The sequence below is a fragment of the Aspergillus caelatus genome, assembly GCF_009193585.1.
Source record: "Aspergillus caelatus strain CBS 763.97 unplaced genomic scaffold BDV27scaffold_40, whole genome shotgun sequence".
Taxonomy (NCBI): Eukaryota; Fungi; Ascomycota; class Eurotiomycetes; order Eurotiales; family Aspergillaceae; genus Aspergillus; species Aspergillus caelatus.
Genome location: NW_022475303.1, coordinates 1 through 16,528, shown reverse-complemented (window position 1 = coordinate 16,528; position 16,528 = coordinate 1). Strand labels below are relative to the sequence as shown.

Below are 16,528 nucleotides of genomic sequence, written 5' to 3'. Positions count from 1 at the left end.
TTCACTACACTGTTGGATTTCCCAGGAGATGGGCTCACTGGTAGAGCAAACCATCCTTTGGCCCTTCCCTCTATTTTACATGCAAGTTCCTTGGTCACGCTTTCCCGGTAACGCCGCATTTCTCAAGACATTCGATATTTCTGCCTCGAAGCCCCAGTCACCTTCCCACCGTTCCATCCGGACGCCCTCTTTGAAATGTCCTGCTAGATGATTGGTTCTTAACGCCCAATTACTGAGTTCCAGACCACAGAATCCACAACGACTTCGTATATCACCTCTTGTCAAGCGCCAGGCATCAAGATCTGGGATTGGGGCCTTGGTACAGCTATGGAACTTGCGTAGGTGCTGCCACAGATGGTCTTTTCGAGTGAACGACCGCTGTTCTATTGGCTTCTCTGCACAAACGCGGAAGTCATGTTCCTCCAAATGGGCTTGGGAAGGCCATGATAAAGGGCAGAATTTACACACGGCCTGGTTTGGTTCGGTCAATTCTAGGTCTGCGAGGTTCGGTGTGCAGATCCATGACTCTAAGGAGAGGTGGACACTTGTCTCGTGACGGGTCCAATCGTTCTTCTTCTTGAAGCATTGTGGACAGAATGTGCACTGATATCGGTATTCCTCAGCAGCGTGTGAGGATCGGCGTTTGTGCCGTCTGGGTGGCTTGATGGGGAATGGCAAGGCGCCGTCGTTGGGAGATTGACGACTCCATGCTGTGGATATGCTGTCGGTTGATGCTTCTGAATGTCTGCTCCCGAATCCTGAGACCGAGGAGTCGAAAAGGGAAGATGATGCCGAGTCGAAGTTCAGCGATGGTGATCCGGTTGGGAAACGGTTAGTTTCAGAGGGCAAACCACTCCAGCTTGACTCTGCTGTAGAAGACGCGATGGCATCCCTAATCGCTGATTCAGGCACGGGATCATCTTCTGGAGGAGATGCCTGCCATCGCTCCAAGGGTGTCATCGCTGTCCACTGGATAGTGGGCATTGGGGAACCAGCTCGGTTGATTTGAGGACGGCCGGAGAACTCCATCTTCTGTTTCTGGCGTCGACGGGCATTGGCAAACCACGTCGAGATTCGTTTCTTGGAGAAGCCTGTCTCACGCGCAAGCTGCGACTTTTGGTCCTCGGATGGGTAGGGACACTCCTGATTCTGAAGGAACCATGACCGTAAGACTCTGGCTCCTTTTCTGACAAATTGCTTGGAGTCTTTCAGCTCAGCTTTGCCTCTCGAGTGATCTAACATCGAAGCGTCGAGCTCGTTCTCTTGCTCCGGGATCGTCATCTGGTCCGCAAAAGCAACATCCTCGCTCAGCTCCCGGAGGCCATGGAGATGACCGATTGCTGGAGCGAGAGTCTCAAACCCGGAAGGTTGGCGTTTCTCTCCTATTGCTAGACTGCATTCGCGGAATAAAGCCACGCAGCTCGAACACGAGGTGATTGGGTTCGGATTCGCTGGAGTGGTCCGGATAATCAGGCACTGCAACCGATGCTTACGACAATAGCTACAGGGATGCGGTGGACAATAAGCACCATCCAGAAATTGGGTTACATCAGTAAGTCCTGGACGCATAGGCACGGGGTTATATAATTCTTGGGGTTGATCAATAGCTGCAGTGGTACCGGCCTTGTTAATTTGGGTTTGCGGCGATGGAACGGTAGGGTCACCTTGGATAGCAAAAGGCGATGGCATCTCGGTTTGTTCAGATGGGCCAGAAGCTATCCATTGCGACCACTGTTCGTAGTTCGGGTCTGAAGAAGCGCCAAGCAGTTCAGCGTTGAGTGCATCCCAGTCGAAGGCAGCATTTTCCTCTAGTGGCCAATTAAGGAAGCTGATATCTGGCACATGGAAGTCGTCGGCTGACCTGTCTTCTGGTTTAGAGACCTGTGAAAAGTTCTGTGATGAATCCAATCCAGATTCATCATCCATGTTTATGTATAAGTCCACAGAATCCCTGAAGGGAAGAAGTGGTTGAGTTCATCAGAAGAATCACGTCACGTTGTTTGTACAAGCTTGGAAGCTGCTGACTCACCACCAGACTCTGCTAAAGTGGTTTAGCCTTACCGCTGACTGTAACCTTGTCGGCTAGAGCCAATAGGAAAATTACTTAATTCTCTACTGATCTATACCCCTGGCTATGTCAGAAAATCTTACAAAGTAATGAATGGTACTCTCGATGCACTGAGTAGCTTCTCATTTAGTTATTTCACAGCTTATGTACAATATAACAGACTTTACTCGCATGCGGAGTATCTCAGCTATCACTGGCAAAAGTCTTCAATCAGTCTTCTGAACACATTCTCATGCTGCTGCAGACTCTCAACTTCGACCCATTCCTCTTTGCTGTGCAGCCCCTCACCACTAGGGCCGTACACTATTGACGGAATTCCTACCTCACTGAGAAGTGCCGCATCACACCAGAAAGGTGCACTGCTTACTTGAGGAGTATTTCCCAGCACAGATGTCGCACAAGCGAGCGCCCTCTCAACAAAGGGATGATCAGTCGCCAACTTCTGCGTTGGGCGGAACATAGTAGCGCGAGGCTCTGAGTACTGGAATTTGGGGTTCTCCCGGACAATACCCTCCAAAAGATTGTTAAGGTCACCCAAGATCGACTCCTGCGTTTGACAGGGTATAGTGCGGAATTCAACAGTGATAGTGCATTTCGCGGGATATGAGGAAGGCTCTTCGCCGCCTTGAATCAACCCGCAATGCAAGGATGCCGGGCCCAGTACATCATCGACAGGCAACTGCTGTTGATATTGCTCAAGAGCACGAAGGAACCAACCAGCATAAAGAATAGCGTCTTGTCCTGCGGCGGGGTTGGATCCGTGAGCAGCAACGCCGAGGATATCGACCTCAACCCACAGAAATCCCTTATGGGCTGTGACTACTTGGCCCATGGTAGGTTCAGGAATGACAGCTGCATCGGCACGCCAACCTGCTGCCAGTAGGTCACGTGTACCTTGGGAAGCATCCTCCTCGTCCGAAACAGCAGCCACGATGACGTCGCCGCGAAGATTGTTGCCGCTGGCTTTGGCGGCTGATACCGCTGCTAGTGCTGCTGCCAGTCCTCCCTTCATGTCGAGACAGCCTCTTCCGAGCACAACTTGCCGGCCATCTTTCTCACCCAAGGTTCCCGAAAGGGGGTCTTTCTCGTAGCTCGAGAGACTTACAGTGTCTATATGGCCGTTGAACATCAAGGACTTGCCTCCCCCGGAACCGCGCAGGACTCCGACGATTGACGGTCTCCCGGGGACGGTCTCGATCCAGTGATGTTCGATGCCTCGGTGAGCAAACCATGCGGTCAAGTAGTTTGCGATCTGGTTCTCTCCAGCGCCGTCTGCCAAAGATAGTGAGGGATTCGAGGAGTTGATTGTCGTAAGGACCTGTGTCAGTCCGACTGAGTCTTCCACGGACACTTTCTTGGGGATGGAATACGGCCGTGGACCTTCAGTACTGAGTAGAACAACCACGGAGTCTTTGTTCAGGAGAGTTTGTGCCTCGTTCGTCGCAGAAAGCCGCTTCAAGGTAGCTAATGATGCAGCACCACAAGGTCCAGCCCTTATCGACTTCGTAGCCAGGTATTCAACCGCAGCGTGACATTCATGACTAGAAATCGTGACACATGCATCAACAAGCTTCTGCAAATCAGACCACGCAGTAGTCGACACGGTGCCACAGTTCATCCCATCCATGATCGTCGACGACGTTTGAACAGCGACTGGTTTCCCAGATCCGAGGCTAGAATGCAGACAAGGCGCCGAGTCCGGCTCAGCCGCCACAACCGATATGGGCGCATCTCGAGATTTGCAGTGTCTCGCCACTGCGTGCGCCAGACTGCCAACCCCAACAGGCGTAACAACGAGGTTACACTGCAGGCCTTCCTTGGCGATCTGTTCATCGACCTCCATCATCATTGTAGAGTACCCCTCTACAATCCACGAGGGAATGTCTTCATAGCCATCAAAAGCAGTATCTTGCACCAGAATGCCCCCGTCGAGAGCCTGGGCGGCATCTGCTGCCTCTCGCACTGCCTGATCATAGTCACCCTGAACAACAATCACACGGGCGCCCTCGCTCCCGATGAGCTGCTGCGTAGAATCATCCATACTCCGCGGAACAAAGATATCCGCCTTGCTATCGAGTAGTCTCGCAATGAAGGCGACAGCTCGTCCATGATTACCTTCCGTAGCCGCAACCAGAGTAATCGGAGCTTCCTTGACTCTAGCCGACAAATCATCCAAGCTAACCGTGGGTGGAAGGCCCAGATGGGCAGTAACAGCCCGATAACAACCCCACGAGGCGCCCAGGACTTTGAAGGCCGGGAGGCCAAACCGATCACTTTCATCCTTGACAAAAACAGCACGAACACCTAATTCTTTTGCAAGCTCCGGTACAGGGGTCAACGGTGTTGGGGCGTAGTTGGGCAGTGACTGATGGAATTCTTTGAGACCCTGGATATCCCGAGGGTCGCAGCGTGCATTTGCTGCCGCGGGGTTGAAGTATATGGGCCGGCGAGCGGACATGTCGACAATGATCTAGATTCTATTTTAAACCAAGGATATAATATCAGATAGAGAGTATTATTCGAAGTGATTTTCGCACTTATGTAGGGTTCTGTGGTGCCCTCGTCGATGTCCAACTGCCGAGAATACGTTCTCGCAGCCTTCCGATGACATTCAAGCGCCTTCCATGAACATCTCCACTTAGGTGATAACATCCACTTTCCTTAACCTTACTCTCCATCGGACAGAAATTTTTGTTCGATTTTATGGGACTCGCTGGAGTTCTTTTCTTATTGGGCTGGGTAGTGTGGGGTATACATAAAGAGTTGGAAATATGAGGAATTTATATTCATAGGAGTAGGAAGGTATGGTCACTGGATAGTATAGTACGAAAAAAGAAACTTTACTCTATCGATTTTCTAACCTTCAGTGTAAAATTATACCAAACAGGAAATAAATACCGCTCCTACATAATTACAACTAGTTCTATTTTCCCGGCTATGCGTTGGCCTCTTTCTTCATCCGAGCTTGGTCGTAGTTAACCACCGCCTCAAGTAAAGCTTGAGTTCCCAAAGCACTGGAAAATACAATATTAGCACTATAGCCACAGCCAGATCTTTTTAGACAAACTCACCAATCTTCAAGACGGCAATACTCCTCTGGATGATGACTGACCCCGTCCCGGCACGGAACGAAGATCATAGTCGAGGGACAGTGTCTGCTAGTATTCACAGTATCATGTCCAGCACCGCTTGTGATATCCATATACTGGCCGGCGCCAACAAGCTCATCAGCGGCGGTGCGAACTGCATCGATACAGCCCTTGTCAAACTTGACAGCAGCAGAATCCGTATCCATCGTCCAATCGAACGAAACGCCCTTCCCATCTTGCTTTGCAATTTTAGCGAAGGATTCAAGACATTCCTTCTGTACAGCGTGCACCACTTCATCCTCGAGGTGCCGGATGTCCAAGGTGAACGTTACTTGCGAAGCAACAGTGTTCGTAGACGCATTGGACGGTATCTTGAGCACGCCGGTGGAAGCCAGCGCCCCATGTTGCTTTGCAATCTCGTTTGACGAGGCAATCATCTTAGATGCGGCGAGTAGGGGGTCCTGACGAGCGCTGAAGGGAGTCGTGCCCGTGTGCGCATCTCGTCCGTACACGGTGAAGGTCAACCATCTGTATCCCTGGCCTCCTTGAACTACGCCTAGCGACCGGCCGGTTTCCACGAGGATGGGACCTTGTTCGATGTGTAGTTCGAAGTGTGCACCGAGGGGGAAGCCCTCGGGCGAACAGGGGATGTCGCCCAGATATCCGTGTCGTTCTAATTCAGAACGGAGGGTCACGTTGGGATCATGGATATCCCGAAGGTCCCAGGCCTGCTCAATGGGGATTACGCCAGCCCATACGCCAGAGGAGCACATAGATTTGGGGAACCGAGCTCCTTCCTCACTGTCATCTTGTCAGTACCAGCCACAGAAGTGGACGGGAAGGGAAAGGAGATACTCGACGGGAGAAAGAACAAGGGTACCTACTTAGTCCAATTAACCAAACCGACATCATAGTTTGTCTGATACCCATTCTCCTTCATAGTTCGCAACACCTCTAATGCCGCCATTACACCAAGAATTCCATCATACCGACCGCCGCGCGGTTGTGTGTCCAAATGACTGCCCATGGCAATCATAGGCGCCGATGAGTTCAGTCGACCTTTCTGTCTTGCGAACATGTTTCCCATCTGGTCCACATGGAGCGTGCAGCCCAAATTTCTGACCTCATCATCGAGCCAGCGACGCACACTCGCGTCGGCATCAGTCAGGGTTAGACGAGCCATGCCGGTATCTGTGGAATCCCTACAGTATATGTTAGATGGGGAACTATAAAAGATATTCAAAAGTCCAGGTTAATAAGGTCTGACGTACTTGCCGTATCTATGAGCGGCGCCCCATTCACACGTTTCGTGCAACGTTTCCCATAGTCGGTTGTGGTTGATCTTGAGGCCTGATAGATGGCGTCGGGAGGTTGTCGAGAATTGTTTCGCAGAATTTGCGAATAGGGCGCAACCGGTGCGCTTAGTGAACTGCATGATATTGGTGTTTCGAATCTATGCTGATAAAATTATACACAATGTTATGACCTACGGGGGGTCGGTGGTGACGGCGAGTCCTCCTCGATATATAAATAAAATCTATCCGTATAAACGAAAAATATAGTGCCATACGCCTTCTCTCGACAAGGCTCGGTGGAGACAAAAGATACTCCACTTTAATTCTATGTTACTACTAGCTTGGTAGATGCCAGAAAGCTAATAAAAAAAAAATTCAAATAAAAAAGAAGTATGAGGGGAGACTGAAACCTATGCGAATGCAATGATTTGCATTATGAATGTTGAGCGCCTTCCAACAACATCCGGTGGCGGATTCCACTGTTGCCGGACAACGACGACCGGTAACTCTGGTAATACTAATAATACTAATCCACCAGAGGGGACCACTGCAAACCAATTTTTCTTTTCTTTTTCTTCGTTCTTTTTCTGGCCTAGGAAACCCCTACTTTCATGTCAAGCATCGATAAGAACCTTTTCTTGATTACATTAAACACTACTAAGTATATACTTGGTGATCTAAGCGGAGATTAACCCGCTTGCTATGGAGCTCATGTAGGATGCGTAACCATCATAGACAACGAATATAGTAAACCAATTAAGTCTCCAAAAACTATACCCAGTCATCAAAGGGTCTTTTTCATTTCGACTTGAGTCTCATAACACCGGTCGTCAACGCCCTCGACCTCCTTGACAAGTTTCTCCATCTCATCGACCTGTTTCTTGATCTCTTTTTGAGTCATCCGCACTTCGCGGTCAAAAAGCTCTCGGTTCGGCTTTCTATAGCTTCCTCCAATACGGTCCCAGATGGTTAGAAATTGACCGTAGTTGTAATTGAAATAGTAGTGGTGAATAGTATGACAGGCGGAACCATTTATAACGGGTGAGTCGAGAGCATACTCTCCGTCATCTACAATAGGTCAGCAAGACTTATATCACCAATTGAGACTGGCATAGGAAGCAAACTTACGGATCATAACAGTCCAGATCGTCACAAAGACAAATAAGCCCAGATAGGCAACTTTTTGAAGAGGGAACAGGATTGGGAAGACGTGGTATGACAAGCTCTGCGCCCACCCATCCACCGGGTGAAAGGCGTAGCTGGCAAATGGAGTAGAGATGATCCACTTGTGATGAGGCTTGTGTAGATGCTTGTAGACCTTGGGATGATGCTCTCCGCGATGAATCCAATAGATCCCAAAGTCAGTGAACGCAATGAAGATAGGATATTGGAGGTATGTGTAAAGCGGAAAAGGCGCCTGGCTGCAGAAATCGTACAGCTTTGTGTATCCCCGGATTTCAGCCAGGAAGAATGGAACAGTGAGGGCTGCCATCACGGGCATTGCGTTCACGGCCTGCGCGATCTCCATGGAAATCTGGTTGCGTAGGAATTTCGGATGTTTCATGGCGCGCTTGTCGTAGATGAAGTGAAACGAAAGGGTGGCGCTGAGAAAGTAGAGAACGATGCCAAAGACCCTGCCAGAAGAACAGCCATATCATCAGCCCCGGTCCGTCTGATAGAAGAGTAGGTAGAGGCCCAACCATGTAATAAGAAACAAACTCAAACTTTGCCGAAGGAGGTGGTCTCTTGGCAATATACTTTGTGTAGCCCATTTGGAAGGTGATAGGGCGAAATAGCGATTGACGCTTTCGTTCAATGTTACCAGCCCTGTGCCATTGGAGGGAAAGTAATGCGCTAGTTTAGTTGCACTATGTCGTGGGAGAACCGATGCATACAGTCGGTCGAATACTAGGGTGTCTAGCACATCAAGAATCACATCCATGGTGCATCACTTGATCCACGCCTATCGGATGGTAGTTACAGGGCGAAACGCGAAGAGTATGAGGAAATCCTTAGTTATTTAGTACCAACTCTTTGCATATACATTTCTATTACCGCGTGAGCCGGAATACGGGAGTTCCGGGGATAAAGGATTAATTAGAGTAAGAGTCCCAATCATCGACATCTCAAGTAGTACTAGTGACAAAGGTAGTACAGGCTTAGCATCAGGAACGGTACCTTGCAGATTGCTAGAAGGCTGCCATTAGCAGTGTAGGCTGTGTTGCACCTTACGATGCGGCGGCATACTACTACTAGTAAGTATCATGTCATGACCCACTAGATGATCTCCTGACGCATTCCGGGAATCCTTGGTGGTGTGGTATACTCAATAGTATACTACCTCTAGTGACTAAGGAGGGAGAGATTATTTATAGGCAAGGAGAATCCATTAACATGTGACTTTTACTAGAACTTAATAAAAGATGTACACTGGTTCATGAGTACTACTATATTCCGTACTGACCTATATAATAGGCTCTTTGGTTTGGTCCATATACATTGCATACTATTTAATGCAACTTCTTTCCATGACATCGCAATTCAACCCCACCTCGTATATTTCTTCAGTTGAGCTCTCTTGTCTTTTCTTTTCTTTTTTTGTTTCATCAAATGACCCCTGTGAATGATATGTGAGTTTAGAAGATAATTTCAGGTGTTTGCCATGTGCTTCGTGTGGACATCTTATTCCTATCAGGAGCAATATATCGCATATGCGCTATACGGTCGAAGATCAGTCAAGTTTTAGATAGCCATGACAGACTTATCACACTTCCTAATTTTTCAACTTCCATACTCTAGAGTCAACCTTAAAACGGGAGATCGATGCCATCATCCAAAAAGGTCCAGCGGATCTGCTGAATAAGCAGACGCCGTATCCATGTACATACATTACTTGTATGTACTGTATCACTTTGTTACGTACAGAGTACATGTAACTGTGGCTGCATACTCTCAGGACTGGGATTGTTGCCCAGAGTACTGTTGGTGGGGCAAAATTGGTATTTCTGATATAAGCAGATATGAATGCATTGTTTTAGACTAAACCACGCCGCCAAGTTCTAAATATCTATGGAGCAAGAAGAGTCCATGTTGATAACAGCGGTAATAACGCTTGCTTTCTAGGTATGAACCATAGCCCCTCTTGGGCACCAGGACTCCAATCAATACGGTATTCTCAGTACTTCTGTGGTTGCCAGGTGAAAGAAACCCCCCGCCGAAAGTGGAATGGCAAAATTACTACTGGCAGCGCACGGCCACAGGACCGTCTCAATACCCACCAATCAGGTAAGGCTTGTCAACAGTTCCCATTCAACGAACATTATCGCTTCAGGAGTGATTCGAATTTTCCCTTATATCTTTTCATAATATATATGGAACAAGACTGAGAGAGGGACATTTCACTACCGGACAAAAGAAAGACAAAGCACTCTTGAATCCGCCACCCGGCAAACAAACCAAAAAAACCAGACCTTGTTATTTTGGTTCCATATACGGTCCGCGATCATCTCCCATCATCATCGTTCGCCTTGCTACCCTAAAGTTTTTTTAAAAAATATATTTTTTTTCTTACTCAATAAGAAAAAAGCTTTACCCTTTAGTCAGTATTATTGCACGTAACGGATAATCAGTCACTTTAATCGATAGGGAGGGGAAATCATCTTATCTTTCAACCTACTTTTCTTTTCTTTTTATTGAGAAGAAAAAAAAAAATACTACCTCTGGGGAAGAAGGGGTTGGAGCCGCTTCGCACCAAAATCCACGGCGGGGTTTCCTGTGCGACTACTGTACACACTTTCCACACCTTCTTTGCAACTCCTCTCGGCGCTTTTCCTTTTCGCACCCGCAATTGCTCCTCGTCCTCCCCCTCTTGTGTGCACAATGGAGTGGCAACCTCAGGATGAGCCATTGAGACAGCTAGCTTGCTGTCTCAGGGACTCTTTAAATGCTTATGACCGCAACGCTCAAAAACAGGCCGAACAGGTGTGTTTCCTACCTCTCAATTTTTTATCGGAGGCACCGTCCACATACCGCTTTTGGATCTCTATACCACCACCTGCTGCAAAATCTCCGGCACTCACACTCTACTATAATGATTCACTGGCTTCTTCTAACTTTTTTCTCTTTCTTACCTTGTTAGATGCTAGTACAAGCGACTTCCTCCCCCGATTATGTTAACTACATCACTTATCTGTTCAGCACACCGCAGTCCCCCCAGCCGGTGGGGTTTGACGAGAGCACTTATGATATGGTCCGCTTTGCTGCTGCGATGAACCTGAAGACAAAGATCCGCGTAGCATACAATACGATCCCTCAACCTTGTCTCTCATATATCCGATCGGTCACCCTGAGTGGACTCCGAGACAGAAACTTTCAGGTGCGGAGCTCGGCCGGTAGCATCATCACAGAATTGGTTCAACAGGCGGGCTTGTTGGCGTGGCCCGAAGTGCTGAATGAGCTCTTGTCCCTCGTGAGTAATGCATCAGGGGATGCCCCAGTCGTGGCACAGGAGGCCGCTATGTCCGCCCTCGCGAAGGTGTGCGAGGACAACCGCAAAATCCTCGAACGTGACTACCACGGGCAGTGCCCTCTTAACGTTATTATTCCTAAGCTGCTAGAATTCACTTCTAGTCAGAGCGCCAAGGTCCGGTCTATGGCGCTGGGTACCATCCATATCTTCCTTCCTCACAGACCGCAGGCGTTGGTCGCTTCGATGGACCTGTTCTTGTCGCAGCTGTTCCAACTGGCCAACGATAATAGCACGGATGTGCGGCGAACAGTTTGCCAGACATTCGCACAGTTGGTGGACTTTGCTCCCGAGAAACTTATCCCGCACATGGAAGGGTTAGTGAATTACATCATTATGCAGCAACACAATCAAGAAGATCCAGAGCTGGCTCTCGATGCTGCAGAGTTTTGGCTTGTTGCAGGAGAACAAGCGAAGTTACAACAACCATTGGCTCCTCACATGCCTAAGATCGTTCCCGTGCTGCTTCAAAGCATGGTCTACGATGAGGATGACGCCATCCGCCTGGCAAGTGAGGGTGACGATGCTGAGCTGGAAGACCGTGCGGAAGACCTCAAGCCGCAATTTGCCAAGTCGAAAGGCTCTCGGTTAGACTCCTCAAAGCCTGAGGAGCAATCTAACGGCAACGCTGCTGCTGAGGAACAAGACGAAGACGATTTGAGCGAAGGTGAGATTGAGGACTCGGAATTCGGAGATGACCCGGAGGACGAGTGGACTCTGCGGAAATGCTCCGCCGCCGCATTGGACGTCTTCTCGAACGTCTATCACCAGCCGATCTTCGAGATCATTCTGCCATACTTGAAGGAGACCCTGCGCCACGATCAATGGCCACAGCGGGAAGCTGCTGTTTTGACCTTGGGTGCTGTTGCGGATGGCTGTATGGATGCGGTTACCCCCCATCTGCCAGAGCTTGTTCCCTATCTTATTTCGCTTCTGAATGACTCGCAGCCTGTCGTGCGGCAGATTACTTGTTGGTGTTTGGGGCGATACTCTGAATGGGCATCGCACCTCAACGACCCGGCGGAGAGGGCTAGCTTTTTCGAGCCGATGATGGAAGGTATCCTTCGTAGGATGCTAGACGGCAATAAGAAGGTCCAGGAGGCAGCCGCGTCCGCTTTCGCAAGCCTGGAAGAGAAGTCAGATGCCAACTTGATCCCCTACTGTGAACCCATCCTCCGGCAGTTTGTCCAGTGCTTCGGGAAATACAAAGACCGGAATATGTATATTCTGTACGACTGTGTTCAAACTCTGGCTGAGTGTGTTATGGGAGAATTGTCGAAGCCAAACCTTGTCGACATCCTCATGCCTGCTCTTATCGACCGCTATAACAAGGTGTCGGATCAGTCTCGGGAGCTCTTTCCGTTATTGGAATGCCTTGGCTACATTGCTGCTGCGTACGGCGATGCGTTTGCTCCCTTTGCTCCTCCTCTCTTCCAAAGATGTATTAAGATCATCTACGAGAACCTGCAAGAATTTATGGCTTCTATCAACAACCAAGCTATCGAGGAGCCCGACAAGGATTTCTTGGTGACCAGTTTGGATCTCCTCAGTGCGATCATCCAGGCGATTGATCCCCAGAAGAGTGGCGAGCTAGTAGCCAATTCCCAGCCACGCTTCTTTGACCTCCTCTGCTTTTGCATGGAGGATCCGAACTATGAGGTGCGTCAGTCGTCCTATGCATTGCTCGGCGACTGTGCCATCAACATCTTCGCGCAACTGGAGCCTTTCATCCCCAACATTATGCCGACCCTTATCAAGCAGCTTGACCTGGACTTGATTAAAGATGATGATCGTCACACAGGCTTCAGTGTGTTGAACAACGCCTGCTGGTCCTGTGGAGAAATTGCAGTCAACGAAAAGGCGGCCCTGTCACCTTACGCCGACAAGCTGTACCAGGGCTTATATGTCATCATCAACAACGAGGAGATCATTGACTCCGTGAATGAAAACGCTGCAATGGCCTTGGGAAGATTGGGGATGTGCTGCTCCGATCAACTTGCCCCTCGCCTCGGTGAGTACGCGGGCGCGTTCTTGAAATCTATGAATAAGATTGAATTTACGCGGGAGAAGGCTTCCGCTTTCCTGGGATTCAACCAAGTGGTCATGAAGAACCCACAAGCCATGGAAGCCAGCCTTGCGGATTACTTCCAGGCGATCGCCGCCTTCCCTACCAAGTCTCTCCACCAGGAGGATTACCGTGATATTCAGAGCTCATTTCAGCAGGTAAGATATACATTTTGCGTTGCCCCTTTCCATCTTTCGATAGCCACTAACAACGCACAGGTTCTGCAAGGCTATAAAAATTTGATACCCAACTTCGATTCGTTCCTCACCCAGCTCCCGGCTCATGTTGCTCAGAAACTTCGTTCTGTATACCAAATCTAGATTATGTCGGCATTGCTAGTGTTCAACGAGGGCAAAATTCTTGGCGAAAGGCGCATTAAAACTGCATTGCATTTTTATCTCTTCACCTTTTCCCCCATTCTTTTTTCTTTTTAATCTATCCCTTGATTTCCCCCTAATCTCTCTAGCCAATGCTTCAAATCTATTGGATGGAGTGAGAAATGACCTTTGTTTTTCTTTTTCTTTGATCTTCTTTTTATTTCCCACCCATGGCGTGTTGATTTCTTTCGTTGTGGCGATTTCATGTCTGGGCCTGCATAGAGTGATATCTAATGGGCCTGTACAAACAATCATGAGCCTGGGATAACGTATCCAAGGACTATATATGAGAAGGTGAAGGGATGGACAATGATGACATGCATAATGGACTGACTCGACGGATGAGTTCTGTGTACCATTTGGTTGATAGATTAGTACTATAGTAAATGAACGCAGCAGATAGAAATCCATCAATGAGCGTAATGATCGTTTAGTAAAAGCCTCTTTTTTTTTGTTTTTTTATGCCCTTTTCTTCTCTCTCTGTTTTTAATCCATTTCTTTACTATCATCTTCGTGGGAGATTCAAACGTCGACTATCCAGCAATTTATGTGATTCATGTCGAGGAAGAGGTGCCAGGATAGATGTGCTTTTTTAGGTTAGTTTATCCGAAATGGGTCGCTTCGCTTGAAAGTTTGGCCGAGGCGGAGAGGGTTCGGTGACGGGAAACCCTACCGAAGCGCACTGAAAATTATTCAGCACATCTCGACAACCGCCCGCGCCTCGCCTTCAACACACGCTCCTCGACTCGATCAATCGCAACCACAGCGAGAGAATCAATCATTCGCAATGGATTCCGCCAAGGCCCCCGTTAAGCTCGTGAAGGTGACCCGCGTCCTCGGCCGTACCGGTATGACCTGTCCCCGCGTTTGGAAGCATCGAGATGGATTATAGGAAGTTATTGGGGTTGAAGGGAGATGATATCTAACGAAGAGTAGGCTCTCGCGGTGGTGTGACCCAGGTCCGTGTCGAGTTCATGGATGACCAGAGCCGTTCTATCATCCGTAACGTCAAGGGCCCCGGTATGTTTCGCTCTATTCAAAGGTCGAAAATAGCGCCCGGCTGACTTGATAACCTTTACAGTCCGTGTCGACGACATCCTCTGCTTGCTCGAATCCGAACGTGAGGCCAGACGTCTGCGCTAAAAATATGCAAAAGCGACAAGGGGTCGGATTGGTTCTTCGGGAGGAGTACACTGGGGAATTATTGCGTTGGCTTATGGCGGCAACCATTCGGACATTGATTTTCATGTGTTAAGAGCCCAGCAATGGAATTCGCATCACGAATGGATCCAGACTTAATACATCTCCAAGGATATTGGGAACTACGAATACGGACATGATCGTTTGCCGCGTGCTGGATTGACGGGTCCCCTGGGAGCGAATGTTTTCTCGGTTTTACACATGGTTTCCGAGGAGTTTGTGTGGACATCTTCCTGGAGGGACCTCCAGCACGTCGGTTTTATGGGATTGAAATGACAAAAAAGAATTAGCGTTTTATCGAGATGCAATAATGGACATCTCGTGAACCGATCTTTCACATGTCTCTTTCCATATTCTGTCTAATGGCGGGGTTGGTTGTAGCTCAAGCCGACTTCTCTCTCCTATCGCCCTGCGCCTTCAGTTTGACGATTCGATTACCGGCCTACCACATGATTCGAAGCGGTTGCTATATCATTCAGATCAGCCACGCATCGTGACACTTTGGCAGTGGTGCAATATGAGATTCGTCATTCCGTTTCGCTTGCAGTTTGATATGCGGGAGAGAGTCGAGCTTGTCCCACATTTGCACGTTCCTGAATCCGCCCTGGTTCTTCTGGGGTAGTAAAATCGTAGCACCAGTAGCTTGAAGCTCGTATTTCGGACCAGGCCCTGTAAGTCACAAGGAGGCACTGTTGATTGTCCAAATAAGTTTGCCCTTCCACGGATCCAACCACTTCTCATATGTTCCAATATACAAACAGCAGATTGACAGACCGGGATCCGTTTAGAACGAAGCGCAGCAGTTGACGGTCTTGACTAGCGCAATATCCAAAGGATGATACTCACCAGCATTTCATGATCCTTCCTACGAACCCTTGATAACCCTGGCTTCTCGCAAGGACTGCGTCCGCTACTGTGTTGACATGCTTCATCAGACCGCAGTACTTCTAGGGCTAGCGGAAAGTTATGGTGAGCTTCAATATCATCAACGGGGCCCGATTTTGAAGCTGATAGATGACCATTATTACCTCTGCAAAAAGCATCGTGTTCGCCGAATCTAGCCTTTGGAGACTATGCCATAGCTCTGTTCTCAAAAGGAACGTTGTCCTTGGCTTTCCTACTGTCGAGTTTCAATACTCTACGTCAAGGTACTACAGATTAATGCCATGTCCCCTCAACCACAACGGTTATCTTGATATGTTAGATAGCGACTTCGAGAAGCTCACGGACAAGCTGTGCATACGTAGAAACCCCGAGACATAAGACACCATCGTGAAATGTTGAACCTGGCCGAGAATCACCTATAGCCCCAGGGCCCCATACAATCCTACTGCAGGATTGCACCGAATGAACTCCGACTAAGGATCCACATGGCTCAGGACCCTCACCACTATCTATTATCACAGGAAACTAAGGGCCAACCTGCATCTACAGATTACGTGAACACTCAAAGGCATAGCGTAACAAGGATTAACGGATAGAAGGAACCCCAAAGTGAACCTCGGGCCAAATCTCGCGAGAGGTAACCAAAAGCACAACCAGCTCAAATAAACACTTCGTCTCCGTCGCTTTGTTCAATTCCCATACCCTAAGTCCAGCGCACTGATCCATACCTGTAGAAAGCCACGAGTAGCGAATGTTACACAAGTAGCATGGTCCGTAGTATGGAAGCGTGCTCTTCACCCGCTGGTGCATGTCTATCACTCACAATCCACACCCCCAGCATACCAGAACCAGGGTCCAAATATAGCAACAACACTCGCATGCAAGTCCATGCGCTGGGAGGGGGGGGGGGGAGGCGTGCCGGCCAGTAGACTAACCCTCCATGTTCCATGCCCTATGGAAGTTTCCCATGCGCCTGCGACGGTAGCACAAACACAAACATAAACACACCACTACGTCTTCAGAT

The 16,528-nt window shown here is 48.8% G+C and overlaps 5 protein-coding genes across 5 annotated transcripts; 2 read left to right on the top strand and 3 right to left on the bottom strand.

The window, feature by feature from the left end:
• Positions 1–75: 75 nt before the first annotated feature.
• BDV27DRAFT_155218 (homeobox domain-containing protein) lies at positions 76–1,926 on the bottom strand (the record flags this gene model as incomplete). The annotated part of the gene is made up of 1 exon (XM_032072101.1): positions 76–1,926. The coding sequence occupies one exon, from the start codon at positions 1,924–1,926 to the stop codon at positions 76–78; it is 1,851 nt and encodes a 616-aa protein (XP_031930203.1).
• A 332-nt stretch (positions 1,927–2,258) lies between these two features.
• BDV27DRAFT_143009 (uncharacterized protein) lies at positions 2,259–6,592 on the bottom strand (the record flags this gene model as incomplete). Its single annotated transcript, XM_032070033.1, has 4 exons — positions 2,259–4,217; positions 5,916–5,958; positions 6,042–6,359; positions 6,429–6,592. 4 exons carry the CDS (start codon positions 6,590–6,592, stop codon positions 2,259–2,261), a joined length of 2,484 nt encoding a protein of 827 aa, XP_031930202.1.
• A 479-nt stretch (positions 6,593–7,071) lies between these two features.
• Positions 7,072–8,495, bottom strand: BDV27DRAFT_124283 (sterol desaturase family protein). The gene is made up of 3 exons (XM_032066052.1): positions 8,153–8,495; positions 7,581–8,086; positions 7,072–7,520 (listed from the first exon to the last, which is right to left on the bottom strand). The coding sequence occupies exons 1-3, from the start codon at positions 8,392–8,394 to the stop codon at positions 7,237–7,239; spliced, it is 1,032 nt and encodes a 343-aa protein (XP_031930201.1). The 5' UTR covers positions 8,395–8,495; the 3' UTR covers positions 7,072–7,236.
• Positions 8,496–9,881: 1,386 nt separating this feature from the next.
• On the top strand, positions 9,882–13,858 carry BDV27DRAFT_124280 (putative importin beta-2 subunit). The gene is made up of 3 exons (XM_032066051.1): positions 9,882–10,433; positions 10,591–13,200; positions 13,261–13,858. Exons 1-3 carry the CDS (start codon positions 10,332–10,334, stop codon positions 13,360–13,362), a joined length of 2,814 nt encoding a protein of 937 aa, XP_031930200.1. The 5' UTR covers positions 9,882–10,331; the 3' UTR covers positions 13,363–13,858.
• A 348-nt stretch (positions 13,859–14,206) lies between these two features.
• On the top strand, positions 14,207–14,562 carry BDV27DRAFT_155213 (40S ribosomal protein eS28; the record flags this gene model as incomplete). Its single annotated transcript, XM_032072100.1, has 3 exons — positions 14,207–14,267; positions 14,356–14,439; positions 14,501–14,562. The coding sequence occupies 3 exons, from the start codon at positions 14,207–14,209 to the stop codon at positions 14,560–14,562; spliced, it is 207 nt and encodes a 68-aa protein (XP_031930199.1).
• Between the last annotated feature and the right edge of the window lie 1,966 nt (positions 14,563–16,528).